Source organism: Bufo gargarizans, chromosome 7, assembly GCF_014858855.1.
Source record: "Bufo gargarizans isolate SCDJY-AF-19 chromosome 7, ASM1485885v1, whole genome shotgun sequence".
NCBI classification, from domain to species: domain Eukaryota; kingdom Metazoa; phylum Chordata; class Amphibia; order Anura; family Bufonidae; genus Bufo; species Bufo gargarizans.
In genome coordinates this window covers 91,800,240-91,827,465 of record NC_058086.1, presented here as the reverse complement: position 1 = coordinate 91,827,465, position 27,226 = coordinate 91,800,240, and the positions used below count along the sequence as shown (strand labels likewise).

Below are 27,226 nucleotides of genomic sequence, written 5' to 3'. Positions count from 1 at the left end.
CTGCTTATAATCAACAGAATGAGGCATCTGCCAGTGTAATATCTGCCAGTGTAATAAGCCGATGCAAACGACCGGCGTGTTTACAGTCAACGGGCACTCATCCTGGAAGTGCAATAGGCTCCTTACTAGCTGACATCAGATGGCATCATATTAGAAAAATAAAATAAAAACAACTTTCACACTGAGTTCTGTTTACATTTATTGGTTTAACTTAAGATCCATACAAATCTTTCAGTATACATGATACAATCTTTTTTAAGTCCTGTCAAGGTAAAATTGGTTTAAAAGGCTTACATTATATTACTATAAGTAAATGAATCAATATAATCAATATATCTTCAAGTTAAAAAGCAGTGCAAATGTCCAATAGCAAGTAAATGGAACCATGCTGTAACAAGGCGATAAATGACCAACGTAAAGCAATAATAAAGCTAAAAGGAATGGAAAAATTATCCTCCAAAACATGGATACTTTTTTAATTGCATGTGATTAAAAATGTAGTACAATTAAGATATTCCATAAAATATAACTGTATAGCGCCCCCTGCTGTTTGCTCTTTTCCTTATTTCTTGTCCACCTACTGAGGCGGACGCACATGCTCAGTTCCATCCTTCAACTCTAACCAGCTGCAGCAGAAAAGACACACCCCCTGATAAAGGACGTGCCCCCTGAGCTTGCAGCTTGAAATAAATCTAGCAAAGCAAATCAATCTCTGTTTTCATGTCAGGTACAGGGCTAGTTGAGGCTGTGATACTATGATATCTGATTTAATTTTTTTACTTTAATCATGGGATAACCCCTTTAATAAAGGTCTAGATGCAGAGCGCTGTATGTACCGGTATTAAAATGATTTACCATTTGCAGGTATTCCCAAATTATAGAAGTAATATCACTGAATGTACAATATATAAAGCAGTTATTTTCTGTATACTGTGGCTTAGGGTGCTTTATTTTACTAACAGTTTATATATTTCTATACCTGAGAGTTTGCATATCATTGAATACATTTTTATAGGAAATATTCTGTTACACATCAGTAATACATCATGTGGCAGGCTATGGCAGTAGCGTGTTTTTCCTAGATGCAACTTCAGTGGCACAAGATAAATTGTGCTTTATCCTGCCTTTAAAATAAAGCTGCTGTAGTTTGGTAATACCTACGTATAGTCAGATTTACTTGCAAGTGTCTTTTTTATCTTTTCTTTTTTTAACATTAAGCGTGCAAAGGGCAAACATTTTCCTGACATTCACTTATAGGTGTATGGCCACAGCAAAGACGTTGACAATGCAGTACATGGTCCGGTTTTCCCATCGCACTGTGCAGCTACCTAAACAGAATAAAACAGGTTTTAGTAAGGTGAAAAGCTAGATTACTAGCTAGATGAGCAATGTTCCAGCTAAGCCTTTGCAGCTAGTGAGCAGGGCAGTTAAAAAGGTTGTCCATCCCCTATATCAATTTTACCCCCACCCCCCCACCGAGCGGGACTTGTCAGGAGACGCATATAACCCTGCTCCACAATGGTTTCAGCTCCTCGGGTCCACTGCTGCCTCATGCACACGACAGTGGTTTGGATCCGCATCCGAGCCGCATTTTGTGCAGCTCAGATGTGGACCCAGTCACTTTAATGGGTGTGAAGATTCGGACAGCACTCCAAGTGCTGTCAGGATCCGTTGCTCCGTTCCGTGGCCCTGCAAAAAAATGGAACATGTCCGATAGGCATTTCTATTATGGATGGCCTGTTCCGTTCATGTACAAGGGCGGCATCCACGTTTTGCAGATCCACAATTTTCGGACTGCAAAACATGGCACGGTCATGTGCATGAAGCATTTATGTTGACTTCCAGCACCACATGTAAACATCTGGCATGGACAGGGTCGTGTGTGCCTCTGCAGCCAACGACTGGCTGCAGTGGTGATGTGTCCCACAAGAAGCTGGAGACCCAGTTGGGCAATACAGAACTGCATCAAATAATTATTAATTTACAGCTTCCTAATAATTACCTATAAAGCAGCCAGATATACAGGGCCACACAGCATCCAGGCAAATGTGTTATACAACGTACAAGTCTAGTGCATTGGAAGTTTCTGACTATATCCCTAGTGATCTAGGGGTTAAAGAAGAGACTAATGATGTACACCTGCTGGTTTAGGGCCGTGAAGGTGTTAATGTCTATATGCTGGGTTGTCTGTGGCAGGTGTTAATATTAGCATCCTCAGTTATCTAGGGCAGTGAAAGGATCAATATTGCTGGTGATCTAGACCAGTGAAGAGGTTAATGGTGGTCTAGTGCAGCAAAGGGATAATGGGTGGTCTAGGACAGTCAGGGGGTCCTACTTACTATAATTCAGTTTTCCTGACCTTTCCTTGTGGGAGGCATAGTACATCTATTTTTGATGATTTATTTTTGATCCTATACCCAATTACTTTGGATGAGAAGCAGCCAATGAATGTTTTCCTATATGCCCACAATAGTGTTCTGCCTTTAAGGGCTATATACACCTTCAGAGGCAATTTTTTTAATGATTGCATTTTACACGTTTTGGGCTAAAAATAATTTTTTCAATTGATCTTTATTAGAAATATTGAGCTGTTCTGTCACAAAGGGTAAACTGTTTTTCTAGCTGTGTGACTGGTAGTTTCACATTGTGCAGGTCACCTAATAAACCTTATCTGTAAATTACTAAGAGGTCATAAACACTTATTTAATCCCCATTCTTATCAGCAAGATAAGGATTGAGCTATAATGAGTGTTTATAATGTCAGAGAGCAGAGATAAGGAGCTGTCAGATGAGAGAAAATTCAGAGGCTGCTACTAGAGCATCTTAGCTACGTACAGAAAAATGGGCTCCATATTTTTAATAAAGACCAATTTTAAAAATGGTTCTTAGCTCAAAATGAGTACAATGCAATAATAAAAAATTGCCCCTAAAGGTGTACATGGCATTTAACAGCACAAACAAATAAGGTGAGAGCTTCTCTCTCATGGGAATCAGGGCACAGTGATATATATTATCTGGTCACAAACCTATTAACCTAGTGAAGCACCGTTTCTTTCTCTATTTTTATTTCTAGATTTCTAATGGACTTCACAGTGAAGGGGGATAATGGTAGTTGTCTAGGGCAGCAAAGGGGTTCATTTCAGTGTACTTGGTGGTGTAGCGCAGTGAGGGGGTTAATGTAATGTAACATCCAAATGGTTAAAGTTAAGATTCCTGATGAAGGACAGTGGAATGGTTAAAGGGGGTTTCCAGGTATTTAATATTGATGACCAATCCTCAGAAGATGATCTAGGAAGGTCACCTATAGGCGTGTATTCAATGATTAGCATTCTGATTTACCATCAGTGGAGTTATCCCAAAATGAGGAACTTGCAGTGTGAAGACCACCTCCTCTTTTCTGCATGACTGTACAGGTTACTGAAAGATAGCAAACCAAAAAGCACACAGTTATCAATCTTAGTCTAGCATGAATGATAATCTAACTAAGTCATGGACACATGAGCAGTGTATATATTTACCAGGATCACTGACAACTTACAGAAGAACACATCTTTCCAACTGTATGTGAACAGATTACTGGAATCAAAAATATAAAGGAAAACATAAAAAATCTGTAAATTCTCACCTAAAACTAAAGAATGAAGAAGCAGTACCATCAAATAATTATACATGCACCTCCAGTGTCACCCACTGATGTTGATCGCTGGAGGTTTCCGCAGCCAAAATCCACAATCCATGCAATTAACTAACCCACGTCAGGCCTAAATTTAGAAAAGGAGTCTTTGTATGCGTATGTTTGTCTACTGGGCTTTGATATGAATAGATTTATACTTTCAAAGCGGAGCTGTGTCTATATTAAATCTGAAGAAGTGGGACAGCTACATGGCCTCCATCTTGGAAATAACAATATGCACCACAATTTGAATGGAAACATCAGAGAAAATGGGGTTTCTCATAGCATTTAATCATCAGGGAGTGTTAAAAATCATTCTTAGGATTTTTTCTTTGCTAAGCAGTGACTCAAATAAGTTTAAACCATACTGTGACACCATAAGCAGGACTGGTCGTAGAGGAGAGGGCTTATTTCTCCAAGATTCCTCTCCTATGTGAAGTAGCAGTTGAGAGACTGAGGTAATTAAAGGGTTTCTGTCATGGGAAAAATTGTTATGTAGCTGACTGACATTAGCGATGTGCTAGAGGCTCGGTCTACTTGCCTTTTGGCACGCCCAGGTCCACTTGATTGACGTCCTTCTTCTCCGCATCGTTCTCATAATCCCGCGCCTGCACCGTCCCGTGACGTAATTGGCGCAGGCGCAGTGAGCAAGCTGGCAGAAGCCGAGCGTCCTTCACTCACTGCGCCGAATACTAAACGGGACGGCGCAGGCGCGGGATTATGAGAACTATGTGGAGAAGAAGGATGTCAATCAAGTGGACCTGGGCGTGCCAAAAGGCAAGTAGACCGAGCCACTAGGTGCTGCAGCAATGCCCTCATAGCACCTAGAGGCTCATTAGCATATTATAAAAGTCTGTTTTTTAAGAGAACGGCGGCAGGCAGGCACTAAACAAACACACTGTTATGTACTGCTGACATAAGCACATCGCTAATGTCAGTCAGCTACATAACGATTTTTCCCATGACAGAAACCCTTTAAAGGAGTTGTTTAAAAAAAAAAATAATCTGAAGTTTTCAAACCAGCACAAAATACTTTTGTAACTGCATATAATTAAAATTTTAGCTGTGACTGACTGCACGGCTTTGCCAAACTGCCAGCTGTCAGTCACAGCGAAGGGGCAGGGAAGGGGGCGTGGTTACCGTGACTTGAAGCAAGGCGGCCGCTGCCCCCGTGACTTCAAGAATGTGTGGAGAAGCGTGGCAGCAGGGGATTAAAGATCGCTTTTACAGCTTTTGCTTCATCTGTCTGCAGGAAGAAAATGATCGTTACAAACACGCGGCTGGCTACTCTCAGGTACTTCTGCCGGCTTGGGATGTTTGTTGGAGGTGACACGTTCCCTTTAACATTTTTAATAAAGGCCAATTGAAAAAATGATTTTAACTCAAAATCAGTACAATGCAATAATAAAAAATTTCCCCCAAAGGTGTCCATAGCCTTTAACAGAGCCAGGAGGGCAGTTAGCGCTCTGCTCTGGGACCCAGAAAGCCTGTCTGTGTGACAGTAAAATGGTTGCTAGAAGCGTTCTTTTGTAACCTGGCGGGGAGAAGCTCTCCTCTTGTCAGTGAGGGATGTTACTCTGAGTGCCGGACAGGCTAGGATTTATTTTGCCGCTTTGTTTTATTCCAATGAGACCTGACTACGGGTCAGCTTACAACGATAAGTTGCTGTTGGCTTTCTATGGAAGGATCGATCCTGATCAAAAATCTCACAATACCAACACTGGCAGCCACATGAAAGTCTCTTATATTCACTGTAAAGCGGCTCATACACAGTAAAAGTCGCCCCCAAAATAGCCAATTTTGTTAATTTTGGTTGACTATTTTTTCAGAATTATAAGGCTAAAACTTCAAGTGAATAGTGCAATCAGCTGAATCGGACCAATCATTTCTCACTTTGTTCAAGCCCACTCTGTTGTTTTTTTTAATCGCTCTCGTATTGGCCATGCCATATCATACGAACAATCGGATGGATGATTGAGCGGCCGCATTCTGGCCGATCATAAACGTATGTTAAGGGGTTATCTAACGAACAGCATTTATAAGCCATCCACAGGATGAGGCCTCATGCACACGACAGTTGTTTTGGGGCTTGGATGCGAACCCATTCACTTCAATGGGACCGCAAAAGATGGTGCTGTCCGCATCCGTTGCACTGTTCCGTGGTCCTGCAAAAAATATATAGCATGTCCTATTCTTGTCCGCTTTGCTGACAAGAATAGGCATGTCTACAATGGGCCGTTCCGTTAATTGCGGAAGTTACTCGGGCGGCTTCTGTTTGTTGCGGATCCGCGGTTTGTGGACCGCAAAAAAACTGCACGGTCGTGTGCATGTAGCCTTAGTGATAAATGTCAGATTGACGAGGTCCACCTGCAGTGATTCAGAGAAAGAGGATCTCCGAGTGCTGTGTCTGAATGGAGTGGTAGTGCACTGCTCCATTTATTTCTACACTGTCTACATCGGTCCCATAGAAGTGAAAGGAGTGGTGGACCGATAAGCGCCATACCGCTCAGTTTAGACAGGGCACTCGAGGACCCTTGTTCTTGGGACTGTTGGGAGTCTGACCACTGGGATAGGTGATATAGGCTCTTACTGAAAAGTCGGCAATTCTTCTCATGCCACTTCACAGAGGCTGAAGATGTCTCGAGGAGTTTTCTGTAAGTGAGTTCAGGCATACTAATATTAATTTTATTAAAACACTTATGGCATCAACTGATGGTGATGGCATCTTTAATATCCACATAAGTATTAAAAAGCATGAAAGGCACAGCTGCCACACCAGTAAAGGGTTTTAAAATACCGGCCTACAATTATTATGATGAGTAACCTGCTGACAGGACTGTCTACAAGCTCTTTGCGCTTGGGGCACACCCATTATTTTATAGGTAATGTAGTTAAGTAAGGGAAACTGTAATTACACCTGAACGTACTGCATCCTCCATCGATATGAAATGTATGTGTGAAGTAAAAATAAAATTATTTTTTATAAATAATAAATAAAATTCTGGAAAGTGTGGCGTGCATTTGTATGCAGCCCCCCATAGTCAATTTGTAGGACCACCTTTCACTGCAAGTCTTTTGGGGTATGTCTCTACCAGCTTTGCACTTCTACAGGCTGACATTTTTGCCCATTATTTGCAAAATAACTCAAGCGCAGTCAGATTGGATAGAGCGCTTCTGTGAACATCAATATTCCGGTCTTGCCACAGAATCTCAATGGGATTTACGTCTTTGACTGGGCCATTCTAGCACATGAATATGCTTTAATCTAAACCATTCCATTGTAGCTCTGTCTGTTTGTTTAGGGTCTTTCCTGCTGGAATGTGAACCTCCACCTCAGTCTCAATCCTGGAGGTTCCCATCAACTCTGACCAGCTTCCCTGTCCCTGCTAAAGAAAAGTATCCCCACAGTGTGATGCTGCCACCACCATGTTTCAAGTTGGGGGTGGTATGTTCAGAATGATGTGCAGTGTTAGTCTCCCCCCATATATAATGCTTTGCATTTAGACCAAAAAGTTCAACTTTGGTCTCATTTGACCAGAGCACATTTTTCCCTATGTTTACTGTGTCCCTACAGGGCTTGTGGCAAACGGCAAACGTGACGTCTTATAGCTTGCTTTCAAAAATGGCCTTCATCTTGCCACTCTTCTATAAAGGCCAAATTTGAGTAGTACACAACTAATAGTTGTCCTGTGGATAGATACTCCCATGTGAGCTGTGGATCTCTGCAGCTACTCCAAAGTGACCAGGGGCCTCTTGGCTGCTTCTCTCCTTGTCTGGGATGTCGGTTTAGGTGGATGGCCATGTCTTGGTTTGTAGCTGTTCCATATTCCTTCCATTTTCGAATGATGGATTGAACAGTGCTCCGTAAGATTTTCAGAGCCTGGGATATATTTTTTTACAACTTAACCCTACTTTACACTTCTCCACAACTTTATGCCTGACCTGTCTGGTGTGCTCCTTGGTTTTCATGATACTGTCTGATCCCTAATGTTCTTTAGCAAACATCTGAGGCCTTAACAGAAAAGTTGTATATATACTGAGAATACATCACACACAGATGGACTCTATTTACAAATTAGGTGACTTCTGGTCACACTGAATTTTATTTAGGGGTATCAAGGGGGGGCTGAATACAAATGCACTCCACACTTTCCAGATTTGTATTTATTAAAAGTCTGTCACCGTCTGTCTCGGTGTTGTGTGCTGTGACACATTTGCTGTACATGCCGGTTGCCAAGGGCAATGCGTGGTTGTCTGCATGTGTGTGCTTTGCTCCCCTTCTCCTAGTTCCTCCTCTGTCTGGTGCTGGAGGGGTTAACTACCTTACTGGGTGTGGTCACTTGGGGCGTCTTATACCTGTGGCTTAAGGCCAGGAGTCAGTTGTACTCCAGCCTTGGTGTGTGCTGGAGTTATGCTCCTTGTCTGGTTGTTCTATCTTTTAGTGTGAGGGCCACCTAGTGGGACATCAATGTCTCCAGCGATGTCTTCCCATTCTATCCTCCATGTTCCCCTACCTTACCTGTGTGGTTGTTTGGTCTGGGCTTATGTTCAGGGTTTGGTGTCTTCTCTTGTTGTTGTTACATGTCTGGTCAGTTGGTCTTTTATGTCTGGCACGTATGCAAGTCGTACCCTGTTTGTTGTGCCTCCGGAGGGGGGCTCCATGGTTTCTCAGAGGGGTGAACCAAAAGTCAAGTCTGTGAGCTGTTGCTGGAGTGCTGGTTCCTGTGTATCAGTACGTACTGCATCCTTTTGGTGTTTGGATTGCAGTACGTTTGTATGAGTTCCAGTTGACTTTGGTGTGGTCTTCTGTTGTGCCGTCCAGCAACTGTGGCAGGTAAGTTACCATGCCTTCCTGGGTTCTAGGTTCAGTGCTTATCCCCGCCAGTGAATACTTACCTGCCGTTCTACTTGGCTTCCTTTCCTTGCTGTTAGGCTTGCAGAGACTCCTGCTCTTCCGTGTCTTGGAAGAACAGGTCGTCTCTCCCCTGCTCCTATGTGAGGGATTATCAGGGCAACTCAGGTATCCTGGGTATGAGCCGTCCTACCATCCAGGTCCACTCATACGGTGAGGAGTTAGGGCGAGGATTAGGGACGCTTTAGGAGGTGACCTGCTCCCTTTTCCCGGCATTCAGGCCTAGCTGCTTCCCCGCATTCTTAATATCATACGGTGGGGAGTTTCCCCCACTCCCCAACATACTTCCTGCTTTATGTTGGTCTATTACATAAAATCTAATAATGTCTATTACATTATACACGAGCAGTGTATAAAGTGATGGTAAAATGAATGAAGCCAGCAAAGGAAGCAATATGGATAATAACAATCCATTAGAAAATGGTTTGTATTAACTTTCTCTACATCATAAATGCTATTTGCTGAAGTGACACAACCCCTTTAAGAGTATCAGTCATGGGTCCTATTCTAATTAATTACCGTATTTTTTGCTTTATAAGACACTCCCCCCCCCCCCATAAGTGGGGGGGGGGGGGGAATTGTTGTGTGTCTTATAAAGCGAATACGGAAGCGCTCACTAGTATACATTAGGTGCTGGGAGAGGGGACTGAAGCGCTGCGAGCGCTTCCTGTACTCACCCTCCCTGGTCTTCCTTCCTGGGGCCGCGGGCGCACTGTCCTGACCTCATGCAGTGTCAGGACGTAGTGTGCACACTATGACCCGGCGCTGCATGAAGTCAGGTGACTGTGCAGCGCCGGCCAGAGAAGACAGGGGAGCGCGAATTCTAAAGAGACTGCCGGATCGGGAGTGGAGCCGCGGCGCAGGAGAGGTAAGAGATTTTTTTTTTTTTTAAGGTCTGATCTGAGGTCTGATGGGGGTCTAAAATGGAGGGCTGATATGAGGTCTGATATGAAGGTCTCATGTAATGTCCTGATGTGAGGGTCTCATGTAAAGTCCTGATGTCTCATGTAATGTCCTGATATGGGAGTCTGAGGCACTGTGATGTAATGTCTTGGAGGTCAGCTCTGAGGCTCTGATATGAGGTGTGATAAAAAAATATTTTTTTCTTATTTTCCTCCTTTAAAACCTGGTGTGCGTCTTATCAGCAGGTGCGTCTTATAAAGCAAAAAATACGGTAATACCCTTCAGTAGTGGTACTGTTGCCATAGCAACTGTATCAACCATTATGCAGAATTGCCTCACTAAGCCAGACAGTCAGGTCAGGAGGGAGAGCATAAGTGCAGGTATACATTATAGATTCCATGGTGATCAGCTAACTGCCACTGGGCCTTCAGATCGGACAAGCCCTTTAAGTGATACAGAGGCAATTACAATAAGATCCTTTGGATGAGTATAAAAAGGTTATCAGAGAATGATTAACAATAGACAAAAGTATTTCATTACAAAGCGGATACATATTTCATTAATCACTTTTATATAAAAAATGTTTAGAAATCTTGAAAGTGAGCGTCATTTTAATAAAGGAGCCAGCTACACAAAACATCTAATGCAGGGATCAGCACTCCAGCTGTTCTGAAACTACAACTCCCAGAATGCTCCATTCACTTCTATGGGAGTTACAAGAACAGCTAAGCATGTGTGCATGCTGGGAGTTTCACAGTATCTGGAGTGCTGAAGGTGTCTGACTCCTGGTCTAATGGTTACACCATTGCTGAAAACCAACTGCTGCCCTTTCTTTCCTGCTGAAACAGCTGCTTATTCCATTTTATGATGAATTCAGAGGTAGGGGTCATGCACACAGCCTCAGTATGGTTCTATTAGGGCTGCTTTAGAGAAGTATGGGGCCTCTACAGTACCTCTGTCTTGCCTCTGATATCATACAAAAGTTTTTTCTGTATAATTTAAAGAACTTCTACCATTTTTTTTATTCTCTGACCTGTTAGAAAAGTACATGATGTAATCTGTAGTGAAGGTAATCTTCTTACCAGTGACTGTATTTGTGAGTTATCACCTCCCTTCTGACCCTTATCTGTATCATGTGACCAACAATCAGACAGACAGAGTTATTCACATGACACAGCTGAGGATCAGAAGGGAGGTTATAAATCACAAATACATTAACTGGTAAGAAGATTACATTCACTACAGTTTACATCATGTGCTTTTCTAACGGGTCAGAGAATACATTTGTTTTGTGGGGGTGCTAATGGCGCCATGCTAAATCCAATGCTGTATGTATGGCACTATTCTTCCATGGAAGCATTGCCTTCTGTGGGATGTACGAAAGAGCCTGTATGGAAATGCAAGGAGGCTTTGCAGCTCTTTATGAAGAACAGGCTCCATACAAGATCCATGCACAGGGCTCTGCCACCGGTGAAACAGGCTCTGTTGCCGGCACATACTGGAGCGAGCACAGTATGCGGTTCCATGCAGAGCTAAGTAGTATGTTGTCACATCTGTGAAGTATTTCACGGTAAGTAGTAATGTCAGAGCTTACTGTAACAAAACTTACCGATATATTTAAAGGCTTTTTCCATCTTTACTAGATGCGTTAAAGACTGCTCCACAACGGCTGACATCCACTCATTGACTCTACTATCATCGTAGTCTACTCCACCCAGAATGACTTCTACACACTGTATCACGGAAAGAGATAAATATTAGCAGGGCAATGTCAATACAAATTATGTCTTTGATAAAAATGAATGTGTGAAAATATTGTGGTCTACAGCACAGAATTATATAATAAGGTAATAAAGAATAATCAGAAACAAAGTGCCCAATAATTGCCTTGTATATATGTGCTGCCAATCCCCCAACGAATGAGCATCTGTCTCTCTCATGCGGAACATGAAATTATTGTCTATGGGCTGTACATGGCCCTGTGCAAACGGCAATATGATTCCAACAATGAATTTGTATGGGGACAAACGATCGGAATAGCATGGGCCCAACGAAAAGGTAGAGAATGATTTGTTCCCGATAATTGCCTGTGGATTGCCCTGTGTGATTGGGCCTTAAGACCATGGTCACATTGGCATTTTCTCAGTCCGCTGAGTTTACAATTTTTTTTTATTTTTTTTTACGTTAGAACTAACCCTATTATAAGTCAATGGGATCCGTCTTATCATACTGTTGTTAGCATCTCGAACAGATCATAAACTATTGAATCTAAATAAGTCAATCTAAACTGATAAACCTCTAGTATAGACGGAATAGAAGACTGTTAAAATGAATCATTCCACATTTTGGTGCTCAGCCTTCCCAGCTGCCTTGATTTGCCTTCTAAGTTGCAGAAAATGAATAGCGGTATTGTCCTAGTCAGGAATGATGTAATGTATTACAGATGCACTGTACACACAACAGCATGGCCTTCATGAGGTCAATGTTCATAGGACATGTCGTGAAATCCCACACACAAATATGGATGTACCAGCAATAAAGAACAAGGACACGGTTACTTCTTATTTAACTCTCTGCATACTGTGGACTCTGAAAATGTATCCCGACTTTACAGCTACACTGTAGTAAAAAAATAAAATAAAAATTTAAATGCAGCCATCTCTGGGAATACTGGGAGACAACCAGTAAGCCCATCATGGGCCACCCAGTCTCCCTAGTCCCCTATATGCTGACTTTCCCTAGTTGTATAGGCAGAACTGATCTGAAACATGTAACACTGCGGTGACATTTCTAGAAATCTATATATTAATCCTATGGGAGCTGGTGACCAATGTGGTTGATGGGTTGCTTGAAGACCTATGACTTAGATTGATTGATATTAGGTGGAAATGTCCTGTAAGTGAAAGGCACATGACATATACACTATAATAAATAATAAACTGGAAGCTACGTCTTGAAGGGAGTCGGCCACCTCCCTAAATCCTATTAAAGGGGTTGTCCCACAAAAATTATTATTTTTTTTTTTTAAACCAACACCTGGATCTGATTACTTTTGTAATTGCATATAATAAAAATTTTGGCATAGCCACATCAGTAAAATGTATCTGTATAGAACCACCTGCTGTTTGCTTCTTTTCTTATTTCTTTGACCAGCTCACTGAAGAAGGCCGCATATGCTCAGTTTCATCCTTCAACTGCCTCCTGGGCTTTGAGAGGGAGACCATGGACACGCCCCCTTTGCTGCAGCAGAAAGGACACGCCCCTTGAGCTGTCAGCTTGATCTAAATCTAGCAGAGAAATGAATGGGGAGATCTGTGGATCCATGTGAGGTACAGGGCTGGTTCTAGCTTTGATAGAAAGAGATTGTTATGTACTACATTTTGTCTGGTTTTCATTTTTTTCATTAACCGTGGGATAATCCCCTTTAAGTGCAGCACTACATGAATAGTCCTGCGCCTAATGACTAATTTATTTGTCGATAATCAACCTCCCTCCCCAAGGGGGGCCCCATAAACCAAAGCTGGAATACATTGAGAAGACTCCAGAGCATGCACACATAATGGAGAGGACTCCTGAGCGTGCACCGAGGAGTCCTCTTAACCCCTTGGTGACCACCCATAGGTGTTTTTACGTCGGTCGCTAAGGGGCCTTAGGTTGGGCCACCACTTTTTTACAGTGGCTCAGTCTAAGCGCTGCACGGGTCCCCCGTGCAGTGGGCAGCGCGGACCCGGCTCTCACATGCAGCCCTGCTCTAACAGCCCGGACCGGCAGGAGTGCGGGTGCGAGCTGTTTAACACTTTACATGCCGCGGGCAATGGCGCAGGCACCACGTAAAGTGCTGACAGAGGGAGCAGACTCCCTCTGTCTCCCATCGGCACTCAGCAAAATGCGATCGCGGGGTGCCGATGTGTTTAAAGGCTACCTGGCATCTGTTGTAGGCCCAGGTCCAGGCTGTAGTAATTTCCAGCAGGCCATTAGAATAGAGTTGCCATTAAAATGCAATACACTATAAAGGATAATGCACTGCATTTTAAAAGCAATCAAAATACTGTCTGTTAAGTGGTAAAAAAAACATTTATTAAATAAAAAATGTCCCCAATATGTTTGGTATTACCGCTTCCGTAACGACCCGGAACACATAAATATCACATAAATTATGCCCTACGGTAAACGCCCTAAAAAAAAAAAAAAATAATAAAAATGACAGAATTGCGAAACGCACATCGCCGATGTCCGTGTTTTGCGCATCCGCGGATCCGCAAAACACACACGGACGTGTGAATGGACCCCAAGTCATTTAAACCTCATTTATGTTTTATGATCCAGAAGAATCCAGTATGTCTACATCGTTACACAGTACAGACAGTCGTAGCCATGTGAAAACCAGGCATGTTGAGTCCCCTGGGCTAATTTATAATGTACAGCAATCTGTACTTCCAATGCCATTAATATTCAGGAATGAACGCTGTACAACAGTAACATGAACCTGATAGGATTCTAATATCAATCAATATCTTAAAGTGTATTAACATAGACTCACTGTGCACTATGATATAGTGTTATAACATAATAACGGTAGGCGTATAGCCATGTACGTCCATAATTCACATTAGGGGGCAGATTTTATTAATACTTCGGATAAAATTGGACCAAACAGGCAAAAACTGCAAAAGATTTATCACTATGTGCACCTGGTGTGAGACATTTGGCACAACGTTCTAGACACGTTTCACAATTTTCTTTCTTAATGTTGCATGCCCTAAATAAACCTAACACGTGTTAAATCTTATGCATGTTAAAACTGTCGAGGGAAGAGTAAAAAATGTCTAAAACACATAATAAAGTTAGTGCACGCCATGTATGCCATATTTCTAGCAAAATGTGTGCAAGAATTCACCTTTTCTTGGATAGTAAATCTCCCATTTGTCTTGCTCCCACTAATGAAACATTCGAGACCCTAATAACTACAATCACTAGGTCATCTGCGTCCCTGCTTTCAGAACATGCAGCTGCCAATCCAAATAGGAAACCTGAAACAAAACTCTTAGGCCCCTTTCACACGGGCGAGAATTCCGCACGGGTGCAATGTGTGTGGCGACATCAGTGCAGGTCCCGATGAATGAAGATAGAAGATCCTTTTATTTTCATTCAGCAAGACCTGCGCTGACTTCACCGCACTCACCATGTGATCAAAGGTCCTTTTGCAGGTCCTGAAAGAAGAAGAAAGAAGACGATGCCGGCTGTGCGATCAAGTGGATGAGTTATGTTTTAATTATTTTTTAACCCTCAATTGACATTAGACTTTGCATTCTGTATTAAGAATGCTATTATTTTCCCTTATAACCATGTTATAAGGGAAAATAATAAAATCTACAGAACACCGAACCTGAACTTCAGTGAAGAAGTCCGGGTTCGGGTCTTGGCACCACATTCAGTTTTTTCTCACGCGCGTGCAAAACGCACTGCACTTGCGCGTAAAAACCTGAACATTGGAACGCAATCGCAGAAAAAACTGACTGCGATTGCATGCCTACTCGCGGGGGTTTCCCGCAATGCACCCTGAACGCATCCGGCCCTCACCCGCAACTCCTGTGTGAAGGGGGCCTTAGGCTCCTTTCACACGAGCGTGACGGATTGGCTCCGGATGCGTTCAGTGAAACTCGCACGACTTTGCAAGCAAGTTCAGTCAGTTTTGTCTGCACTTGCTTCCGGATACAATGCGTTTTTCATTGGAGCCCCATTCACTTCTATGGGGCCAGGGCTGCGTGAAAAACGCTAAATATAGAACATGCTGCGATTTTCACATAACGCAGAAGGTCTGGATGCGTTCAGTGAAACTCTCACCATTTTGCAAGCAAGTTCAATCAGTTTTGTCTGCGATTGCGTTCAGGTGCAATGCGTTTAGATGCGTTTTTCACGCGCGTGATAAAAAACGGAAAGTTTACAAACAACATCTCTTAGCAACCATCAGTGAAAAAGGCATCGCACCCGTACTTGCTTGCGGATGCAATGTGATTTTCACGCAGCCCCATTCACTTCTATGGGGCCAGGCCTGCACGAAAAACGCTGAATATAGAACATGCAGCGATTTTCATGCAACGCAGAAATTATGCGTGAAAAACAATGCTCATGTACACAGACACATTGAAATTAATGGGTCAGTATACAGTGCGGGTGCAATGCGTTCACGTCACGCATTGCACCCGCACGGAAAACTCACTCATGTAAAAGGGGCCTTAAAGGGGTTGTTCACCTTTATGACCTTTTGCACAGACGCTACAGCGTGACCAGGCCCGCAATCAAACGTACCTGATCTCCGACACTGGGCTCTGGCTCCATTGCTGCCCCGCTGACTCAGAAGGTCCTGGTTCTCCCCGCGTGAACACCCGGAAACCGCTGCAGCCAATGACTAGCCACAGTGTCACCCATGCATCACGTGAACCACTGACAAGGTGAACAACCCTTTTAGGTTGCCCCTACACTTTCAATAGCTTGTTCCCCCAAAAGTTATTATTAGGGAACTTTTCTTACATGCGAACATATGGTTCGGTCGAGTGTGGATGTGTTTTCAATGGAGAATGGGGCATGAGTCACTGGCAGACAACACTGGTAACGACTTTTCCTTGGCCAACCTAAGTCTTATATGTATGGCCAGCTTTTTTACCACTAAACATTTATCTACTGTAATATGGCAACTGATTAATTTTTAAAAAGATGAATCAATGGGTAGTGTATAATCAGTGAAAAAGTGGGACCTAAACTTCCTACAATACCTATGTAATTGATACAACAAATGTTAATCTTCTCAAAAAATAAACTGCACTGCGCCACCAATGATAATTACCCCTTAATACAGGAGGCGGGTACTGGCAGATCAGCAGCAGTTGAGGGGTTAACTGCCGCTGATAGCAGCTCCCTGTCAGGGGCAGGGTGCCGACAATGCGATTCTGCTGCCGTCACCCGCCTCCTGTATTAGGTGTTAAAGTCTGGACCCATATAAAGTAGTCTTAAGTATTAGGTTACACAGAGCGGCGCCCAGCTGTAGCGCTGTCCAATCACAGCGCAGGGAGAAGGAACACCCACTAGAGAAGCTGATGTCTCCTCCCCATTGCTCCGATGGTAATTGGCATATAGAGCAGGAGAGGAGACAGTAATGGGGCACAGCTGGCGAACGGAGCGGCGCCAAGGAATAATGGTAAGTGCAGGGACATCTCTGGGCGCCGCTCTGTGTAGGAAAAGTCCTATCATTGGTGGCGCAGTGACCCTCTCTCCGTTTATTGGTGGCAGCGGCAGCACAGGAGGAGGGAGAGACTGCTTCCTTCTCCCCTGTGCTGCTGAGGGAACATGAGAGCGCCGACAGCAGTGCAGCCCAGTATCGAAAAAAATGGAAATCCCGGTATCGTATCGATACCGGGACAAAAGTATCAATTGGGTATCGAAATTTCGATACCCGCAAGAACCCTATCATCAGATGAAGACTGATGAGCGACTCTTTCGAAGTACGAGATCATTACGCGAGGTCAGGAAACAATTGGCCAGTAAACACTTCTCCATCCCAGGGCTTACAGGACAAAAAATGTTTTATGCTTACTGTACATTTCTAGACAAAGCCTCGTGGTACAAAGCGTTTCCATGTGAACTGAAATCTAGATCTCGGCTTATCAGTATGCGCATACTGTAACTGCAAGGAACGTTAATTATACTAAACTACGTATCAAAATCCATGGCTGGAGATTAGTGTAGAACCTATGAGAAATCTGTTCTGCATGATTGGAAGAGCCGCTTTAACTGATGAGACGAGCACAAACTGGCTGCGCAGGGTAAAGCGTAAATGAAAAAACCGCCCTGGACAGGACACGCTTTCTCAGCTTGGGCTTCATGTCTGAGGTCATTCTGCCCGGTCTCTACATTTGGGAGTATTTGTCTACTTGGAAATACCATTCTCTCACTGAATAACAGGGTTCCACAGGATTTATGCGATACAGTTTGTTACGTGCAGATCTTGCTGTTGGTTTTCGTCCTTTGGATTTGAGAATGCCCCACATGCCCTGAAATCCTCAGCGGAAAAATCTGCTTCATGGGAATAGGGTTTGAAGTAACCTTGTCACATGTACTGTACCTTGTTGCAGATTTTAGGAATTTTTGAAACTGCAAACTGAGATCGGCTCCTTGTGAACATAAGCCTAAGAATGTTTTCTTGTGGCCTGAAACTGTGTACCACCCGAGCTGTACATTGCGGTCCCCAATGTACGTGCACCTTCTGTGTGGCCTTTGCTAACGGATGCAGACACATTCAACTTAAATAGATCTGCGATCTGCCCACACCGCAAAAAAAATAGAGCATGTTTTATATTTTTGCAGTACAGAGGCACGGACCAAAATGCCACAGAAGCGCGCTCCGTAGTGCTTCCGTGGCCTTCCTCTCCGTGCCTCCGCACTGCAAGCATGGCCGGCGCTGATGGATTCTAGGGTGGTCGTAATATGGAAACGAGCAGTGTATAATGTGATGGAAAAATGAATCCAGCCAGCAAAGGAGGCAATATGGGCAATCACAACACATTAGTAAGTGCCTTGTACTAACTTCATGATAAATGCTGTTTGTTGAAGAGAGACCACCCTTTTAATGTCTGTATGGTAGTATTTCCCTAATTAGATTTTTGGGCTTACCTTATACTCACCAATTTCTTCTGGGAAAGAAAATAAATCATGAACACCTCTTTCATCGGTGCCATTTTCTATGGTGCTGGTCTGGTTCTCCTGCCGCGGCTATTTACAAATTGCAGCGGGGACATGCCGGTATACAGCGCGTGACCGCTGCTGCTAATCGCTGTCTACACTGAGTGGCTGCAGCAGTGATGCTCCATATACCTGTACTTCACAAGCAGCGACAGGAGGACCACACCAGCACCACTAACAACTGAGCTGAAGAGAGGGGTGCGTATAAGATGATTCTTTATTTCAGGCTGTTACCTTTTTACAACCCCTTTAACATTTTCCGAGATTCTACAATGCACATAGAACAGGTTTACCTCTTTGACAATGCAGCTTGCTTCATCTCCACTGAAAGCGTTCTGCAATGATAAAAAAGAAAGTGCTTAATTTAAGGTAGGAACAAAATCAGATGGCGTATCATGCCGAATTTCTCATGTACAAAGCAGGTTTTACAATCTGATGCGAAATCCCGCAGTCGCGTGGTTTCTGTCTCCCATTTATTTCAATGGGAGGCAGCACTAAGGATTGTGGAGTGACGGTTTAAAGCCACGGCAAGAATGGACACAATCCTTCTTGGCGCGGCGGCCGCTCTGTGATCATCAGCACTGCTTCCCATTGAAATGAATGGGAGGCAGAAACCACGCAGCCACCAGAGAAATTTCAGCGCAGGTGTCTGTGCCAAAGTTCCAGGATAAAAAGACCACCGCTTTCTGTTAGAGCGATGGAAACCATGGTGGAACCCAGACAGACCCCATTATGGGTCAGTGGAGTGTATCAGCTGTGGGTGGCATCCGTTGTGCAAAGCATCCAGAACAGTAATGTGGCTCCTGCTAATAATCAAAGCCACAATGTAGATTTGACCAGAAACTATTATCACAGCCAGCTTAAAGGGGCTTTCTGGGAATTAAATATTGATGACCAATGCTCATGATACTGTAGGTCAGGGATCAGCAACCAGAAACTACAACTCCCAGCATGCTCTTTCCACGTGTGTGGGAGTTTAAAGAGCAGCCAAGCAAGTGTGCATGATGGGAGATGTAATTTCACAACACCTGGAGCGCCGGAGGTTGCGGACCCCTGCTGTAGGTCATCAATATCAGATCAGTGGGGGTCTGCAGCCTCTTCACAGCATACTAAAAACAGCGGCATAGGTAGAATAGCAGCTGTGCTTGGTACTCCTGCTCAATCCCAAAACTGATGGACGTGACATCACTAACTGCGCTAATTTAATTCCCGGAAAACCCCTTTAAAGGGGTATTCCCATCTCAGACAATGGGGGCATATCGCTAGGATATGCCCCCATTGTCTGATAGGTGCGGGTCCCACCTCTGGGACCCGCACCTACAACGAGAACCGAGCGGGTAGAGCTGTGGCTGGAGGACCCTGGATTTCCCAGGGTCCGTCCACCACCAAGCGCTGCTCCCATTCATTTCTATGGGGCAGACAGAAATAGCCAAGCGCTTGGCTATCTTCGGCGGCACCATAGAAATGAATGGAGGGCGGCTGTGCAGGCGCAGTGCGCCCTCCGTTCGTTTCCACGCTCGTACCTATCAGACAAAGAGAGCATATCCTTGCGATATGCCCCCATTGTCTGTGATGGGAATACCCCTTTAGGTTTGTAAAACTATAAAGTCTGTATCATGCAAGAGGAGACAGAATCTGAAAAATGTCCTCTTTCCGACTCTTGGGCCTCATCGGCGCTCAGCAGGCTGGCTAATACATTTTGACCAGGTTTAAACATTGAATAAAAAGTTGACAGCATTGTCCAGGGTCAATGAGGACTCTAGTTCACATATCCAGTATTCCAGTACCTTCCATGGGGTTGTACAGGATTATTACGTATTTTCGAAATCCTTCTCCATCCTGCGGCAGTCCCTGTGAAGAGATCTACACTGACTTGCTCCCCGCCGCTCTGTTCTGGTCTTCACTGCATTTCTATTCCCCGGCTGTCGACATCCACATAGATGGGGTCACAAGCACTGTTGCAGCCAGAGACTGCCCTCAGTGGTGAGCCCAAGTGGCATGTGGCCCAACAGTGAAGTCCTGCTTGGGGACATGTCACTGCTGAGGCCAGTCATTGGCTGTAGCAGTGCTCATGACTCCATCCCTGCAGGAAGTTGATAGATGGGGACCGCGAAGAGAGTCCAGGAGCTAGGAAACCGGTGCAGAGAGGCAAGGAGCCTGTAAGTAATATCTTCACAGATACTGCTTGAGAGGGTGGGGGGGATAAAAAATAAATAAATCCTGAACAACCCCTTTAATGAGTCCTTTTGGAGTGAGCAGAGGATTGGCAGAATACATCAGATACAAGTGGCACTCTAGAGTTTTCTACCTTTAGGAGGTAAACCATCTGACCATTCATTCTAGTAAGCACTTCTTTTACCGTATTTTTCGCCCTATAAGACGCACTCCCCCCCCCCCCCCCCAAAAAAAGTGGGGGGAAAATAGCACTGCATCTTATGGGGCGAATGCATCTTATGGGGCGCGGCCGGCGTGTATTAGCAGGAGGGAGGAGGGACTGGGGGCCGGCATCTTGTTTTGTAATGGCAGCGGGGCCCTGTGCAGTTACTGTATTCTACTACACCGGGCCCCGTTCACTGTAGTAATCATATAAGCAATGTTAATTCAACTCCTATCCAGTACGGTACTTACTACTAACTTGCATAGCAGGCAGGAGGCGTGCGGGCGGGCGGGAGGCGGCAGCGTAACTCACTACGTCACGCGCCTGATCCGCCTGCTTTATGAATGAATTGTATTTCTTTTTTGGATCTTGCTTGAGAATAAAATAACTTTGAACCATAGTTTTTCAGTCTCCACAAACTCCAACGTGGAAGACACAATCAAATATAAGACATTCTGAAAAGTAGCTACGTGTATTGCTCCAACGAACAAAACAGACCCTGTGTGCGCTATAAAATATGCTAATAAAACGGCTCAATGTAAATGAGCCCTAATGAAACACAGTATTGGAGTGACCTTGGCTACAGACTCAAGGACATTTGTCGTTTGTTGAATTTGTCAATTCTGAATTTATCCAACAGAACTGGGACTTTATCCTTTGCAAGTATTTTCACATGATGGTCATGCAGACGCCCTGGGCAAGAGATGATTCTTTGAAAATCACTTGGTTAAAATATTATTAGCGAGACTAAGAACCAGAGTAAGAAATAAACTGGGAGGTAGACACAGACCTAAGCATACAAATCACTTAATGGAAAGAGTCAGAATAATAAAGAGAATAAATGATCCCACTAAAATAGATACTGCCATACAGTATACAACAATGATGCCATTATACTGTACCGAACAACAATGTCACTACAGTACACAGATAACATGGCCATATAATGGCAGCATTATTACTGTGCTACTGTTAATAGCCCCTCATGGCCAGCAGAGTGCCCCCATCAACAAATCTCAGGAGAGTGCCCCCCATAAAAAACAGTTCCAGAAAGTAGTATTACTGTATCTGGAGTGATCTAGGGCATTCAAAGGTACATCCCTGGTGGTCTAAAGTAGTAATGGGGTAAAGGGTCAGTAACATTTGGATCCTTTACTTTCCTAAATACATCCAGAGGAAAGAAGGTTTGTACACAAACATAGAAGAGGATTCTTTACGGTAAGAGCAGTGAGACTATGGAACGCTCTGTCTGAGGAGGTGGTGATGGTGAGTACAATAAAGGAATTCAAGAGGGGCCTGGATGTATTTCTGGAGCGTAATAATATTACAGGCTATAGCTACTAGAGAGGGGTTGTTGATCCAGGGAGTTATTCTGATTGCCTCATTGGAGTCGGGAAGGAATTTTTCCCCTAATATTAGGAATATTGGCTTCTACCTCACAAGGTTTTTTTTTTTTTTGCCTTTCTCTGGATCAACTTGCAGGATAACAGGCCGAACTGGATGGACGTCTTTTTTTCAGCCTTACAAACTATGTTACTATCTTAAAATTACGTGTGGCTGCAGGGACCTAAGGATATTCTAGATCTTTGCTTCAGGTATTCTATAGGGGCTATTCCTACAATTGCAATCCTGACAAACAGTAATAAATGTAAAATGTGGGAAAACAACTAGAGTTGATATTGGTACGTTTCTACTGACTCCAGAGCACTGATATTAAAGGGGTTTTCCGAGATTCTGATATTGATGACCTGTCCTCAGGATATACTTTTGAATGCACATGTCCAACTGTTCAATGTTTCAGTACTTTTTGCACAACTTGCTGTTCTCTAACAAGGAGCTTAACGTCAAAATCCACAAAAAGGTGTTTGATCCATTCGAATAAACAGATTTCCAGCACAAAGGAGATAAAATCATGACTAAGAGGCGGCTGGCTCGAAACATGTCGGTCTGACCAGGGACATGGAGGCACCTTCTTCACTGCACCGTGTGTACGTTTGGAATATTCAATAAAGAACATGCAAGATTTTATCTCCTTTGTGCTGGAAATCTGTTTATTTCAATGAAGTTAACGTTAAGCTGACCTGGCTTTTCCGTTGCGCGACTGAATTGGTGAGCTGGATTTCTACTCATTTATACAAGGTGTTTGATCCATGAATCGCTCAATAAATTTCCTGGTTTGACTAGAATTGGTATTTTAACAGTCCTCCTCATCATGCTGTTCACATTTTGACATCATGAGACCAAGGCTACTTTCACACTCGCGTTTGGGGTGGATCCGTTGTGGATCTGCAAAAACACTTCTGATCAGATAATACAACCGCATGCATCCATTCAGAATGGATCCGCTTGTATTATCTTTAACACAGCCATAATGGATCCGTCTTGAACACCACTGAAAGTCAATGGGGGACGGATCAGTTTTCTATTGTGCCATATTATGTCAGTGAAAACGGATCCGTCCACATTGACCTACATTGTGTGTCAGGATGGATCCATTTGGCTCAGTTTCGTCAGACGGACACCAAAACACTGCAAGCAGCGTTTTCGTGTCTGCCTCCAAAGTGGAATAGAGGCAGAACAGAGCCAAACTGATGCATTCTGAGCAGATACTTTTCCATTCAGAACGCATTAAGAGCAAAACTGATCCGTTTTGGACCGTTTGTGAGAGCCCTGAACGGATCTCACAAACGGAAAACAAAACGCCAGTGTGAAAGTAGCCCAAGACGGCACCTAACAATTGATCAATAGTACCTCGCCATTGCGAGGCTTTAAGCAGCATTTTCTCAGCCGGAAGTGACCACTGAGCTTAGAGTGTCATCAGAGAGTCACAGAAAGGCATAAAAGTGGACATCCTTTGGCCACATCCCACACAGATAACTTCTTCATTGTAAGCAATGTTCAGCAGAACCAGATTATGAATGGCTCCCAACTCCAGGAAGCAATGTTGTAAAACCTGGATAATGGGTGCTCCAACGTGGAAGACCCTAAGTAAACCCTGCTCCACAGGAAAGACCGTCTGACAGCCCAATTTAGAAGACAATGTGGTTGACAAAGATAGAGACTGATAAAAATGGAATGGAATTAATATGAAAGAATAAATGATGAAATAAATATAAATATATATATAAAGAAGATAAATAATAATAATAATAGAGGTGAGGAATGCCCAATCCAGGACAAAATCACACTCTTAAAAACACTCACTTCACTGGGGGGGGTGGTCACCAGGATAAGCATATGCTTATCCTGGTGACCACCCCCCCAGTGAAGTGAGTGTTTTTAAGAGTGTGATTTTGTCCTGGATTGGGCATTCCTCACCTCTATTATTATTATTATTTATTTGATATTTTATCTTCTTTATATATATATTTATATTTATTTCATCATTTATTCTTTCATATTAATTCCATTCCATTTTTATCAGTCTCTATCTTTGTCAACCACATTGTCTTCTAAATTGGGCTGTCAGACGGTCTTTCCTGTGGAGCAGGGTTTACTTAGGGTCTTCCACGTTGGAGCACCCACTATCCAGGTTTTACAACATTGCTTCTTTTCCTGCTCTTGATAACTATCACGGTTTAGTGGTACTCCCATTCTAACTACACTGGTAACAAGGCCTGGCGCTCTCTTCCATTTGGGGTCTAAACTATAAGTGATGGACTCTCCAACACTGTAGTTTATTACCCCTTACACCCGTTCATTATGCTTTAAGTGTGTGTAGGTACAAACACTTCTTGAGCTGCCTCACCTCCCTTCCCTTATTTTCCTTATTTTCCTTTTTCTCTTTTCTTTTGCCAGTTTTATCCCAACACCACCCCTGTCGGCGCCCAATTTTTCAATTTTCCATTCCTTTGGGATACATTGTGATCCCAATAGGTCTGAATTGAATTAACTTCCAAATTTTCTTTTCTGTTCCCAACTCCAGGCACATTTAAGGGAGGTGAGAGGCACCCAAGTGTCATGTCAGACCATTCAAAACCGTTTACATCAGTGTGGTCTGCGTGCTAGACAACCTGCAAGGGTACCTGACCACAGGCGTCATCGTCTTGCATGGGCCAGGGAGCATGTACAATGGACGAGGGACCAGTGGGCCTCAGTGCTGTTCACTGATGAAAGTCGATTTACACTGAGCAGAAATGATGGCCGCCAACAATATTAGAGACATCAAGGAGAGTACTGTGCATCAGCCACTGTTGTCACCAGACGGGCCTTTAGTGGTGGTGGTGTTAGTGTGGGCAGGTGTGTCTAGTCAATACAAAACTGGCCTACACTTTGTGAATGGTACAGTGACAAGCCTATACTCTCTGTACCTCAGAACCTCAATGACCTGAGGGCCACCCTTCAAGAAAAGTGGGATGCCATGCCTCAGCAGACAATAAGTCAGCTTGTAAACAGCATGAGACTTGTCAAGCTGTAATTGATGCTCAAGGCCACCTGACAAGTTATTGAGACACTGACATTTTAGTGGGGGTATAACCAGCACTGGTGTCGGCTTTTGTTTCAATAAGGCTACTTTCACACTAGCGTTCGATCGGATCCGTTCTGAACGGATCCGATCATATTAATGCAGACGGAGGCTCCGTTCAGAACGGATCCGTCTGCATTATTTTAGCATATAACAGCTAAGTGTGAAAATAGCCTCGTACGGATCCGTCCAGACTTTCAATGTAAAGTCAATGGGGGACGGATCCGCTTGAAGATTGAGCCATATTGTGGCATCTTCAAACGGATCCGTCCCCATTGACTTACATTGTAAGTCTGGACGGATCCGCACGGCCAGGCGGACACCCGAACGCTGCAAGCAGCGTTCAGCTGTCCGCCTGTCCGTGCGGAGGCGAGCGGAGCGGAGGCTGAACGCCGCCAGACTGATGCAGTCTGAGCGGATCCGCATCCATTCAGACTGCATCAGGGCTGGACGGAAGCGTTCGGGTCCGCTCGTGAGCCCCTTCAAACGGAGCTCACGAGCGGACAGCCGAACGCTAGTGTGAAAGTAGCCTAAATTGTTTAAGATGAGAAAAATCGCCATTACATGCTTCTACCTGAATGTCCTACTTTCATCATTAGTGATGAGCGAACTTCAAGTTTTGAAGTTCGCATTCGGGTGTTGGTTAATACTGAATGGCGTTATTGATCCCGTGACCACGGACCATAACGCAATTCAAGGACGGAATGCATAACGGAATGCCTTTAGAGGCCTTCCGTAATAACACAAGTCTATGGCCAGCATGACGGCTCTGTCAGGTTGCCGTTATGAATTCCGTCCTTGAATTGCACGATGGATCCGTAACTCACTTAGGCCCCTTTCACACTTGCGTTGTCCGGATCCGGCATAGAGTTCCGTCGTCGGAGCTCTATGCCGGAAGAATCCTGATCAGGATTATCCCCATGCATTCTGAATGGAGAGAAATCCGTTCAGGATGCATCAGGATGTCTTCCGTTCCGGAACGGAACGTTTTTTGGCCGGAGAAAATACCGCAGCATGCTGTACTTTTTGCTCCGGCCAAAAATCATGAACACTTGCCGCAAGGCCAGATCCGGAATTAATGCCCATTGAAAGGCATTGATCCGGATCCGGCCTTAAGCTAAACGTTGTTTCGGCGCATTGCCGGATACGACGTTTAGCTTTTTCTCAATGGTTACCATGGCTGCCGGGATGCTAAAGTCCTGGCAGCCATGGTAAAGTGTAGCGGGGAGCGGGGAGCAGCATACTTACCGTCCGTGCGGCTCCCGGGGCGCTCCAGAGTGACGTCAGGGCGCCCCAGGCGCATGGATGACGTGATCGCATGGCACGTCATCCATGCGCATGGGGCGCTCTGATGTCACTCTGGAGCGCCCCGGGAGCCGCACGGACTGTAAGTATACCGCTCCCCCGCTCCCCGCTCCTACTATGGCAACCAGGACTTTAATAGCGTCCAGGCTGCCATAGTAACACTGAAAGCATTTTGAAGACGGATCCGTCTTCAAATGCTTTCAGTACACTTGCGTTTTTCCGGATCCGGCGTGTAATTCCGGCAAGTGGAGTACACGCCGGATCCGGACAACGCAAGTGTGAAAGGGCCCTTAAACCCCGAACCTGCCAAAAGGCAAGTTCTCTCAACTCTATTCATAATATCACTGTAGCGTCAACTTTTTGCGTTTCCCATAAATTTCAAGCCAAATATCCCTAACTTTTTGCGAGTAGTGTATAGATGGTATATATTATGTACGGCGTATGACAGCAGTTGGCTTCTTTTGCTGATTGTTATATTATGATCAGAGGGTTTTCCTGTGATGCAGATACTCCCCATCCTATGGTCTAGTACAGCTACAAAGCACAATAGATAATACATTACTCATACATGCAGCATTTACCATGCCCTCATACAGACACATGCGATTTCCCCTGCAGCTGGCACCCATCGCAGTGCCCCCCGGAGTACAGTACCTCCGCCTTGTGCTGGTGGTCCTCCATGTCGCCGCTAGCTCAGCCGCCTCCCCGGTGCACACACATCCCACACTGGGCTCTGGAGGAGTCGCCGTCCCACCCCAGCTTCCTGGATTATTCTCCTTCTGTCATTGTGCGAGGGAGGAGCCACACTGTGTGCGGAACATTACCAGCTTATTACAGGGCACAGACGGTGCTGCC

General features: G+C 44.3%; 1 protein-coding gene across 1 annotated transcript; it reads right to left on the bottom strand.

Moving 5' to 3' along the window:
* Nucleotides 1-181: 181 nt before the first annotated feature.
* On the bottom strand, nucleotides 182-27,172 carry LOC122943170 (dynein light chain Tctex-type 1-like). The gene is made up of 5 exons (XM_044300691.1): nucleotides 27,026-27,172; nucleotides 18,518-18,559; nucleotides 11,098-11,221; nucleotides 3,340-3,417; nucleotides 182-1,328 (listed from the first exon to the last, which is right to left on the bottom strand). Exons 1-5 carry the CDS (start codon nucleotides 27,050-27,052, stop codon nucleotides 1,252-1,254), a joined length of 348 nt encoding a protein of 115 aa, XP_044156626.1. The 5' UTR covers nucleotides 27,053-27,172; the 3' UTR covers nucleotides 182-1,251.
* Between the last annotated feature and the right edge of the window lie 54 nt (nucleotides 27,173-27,226).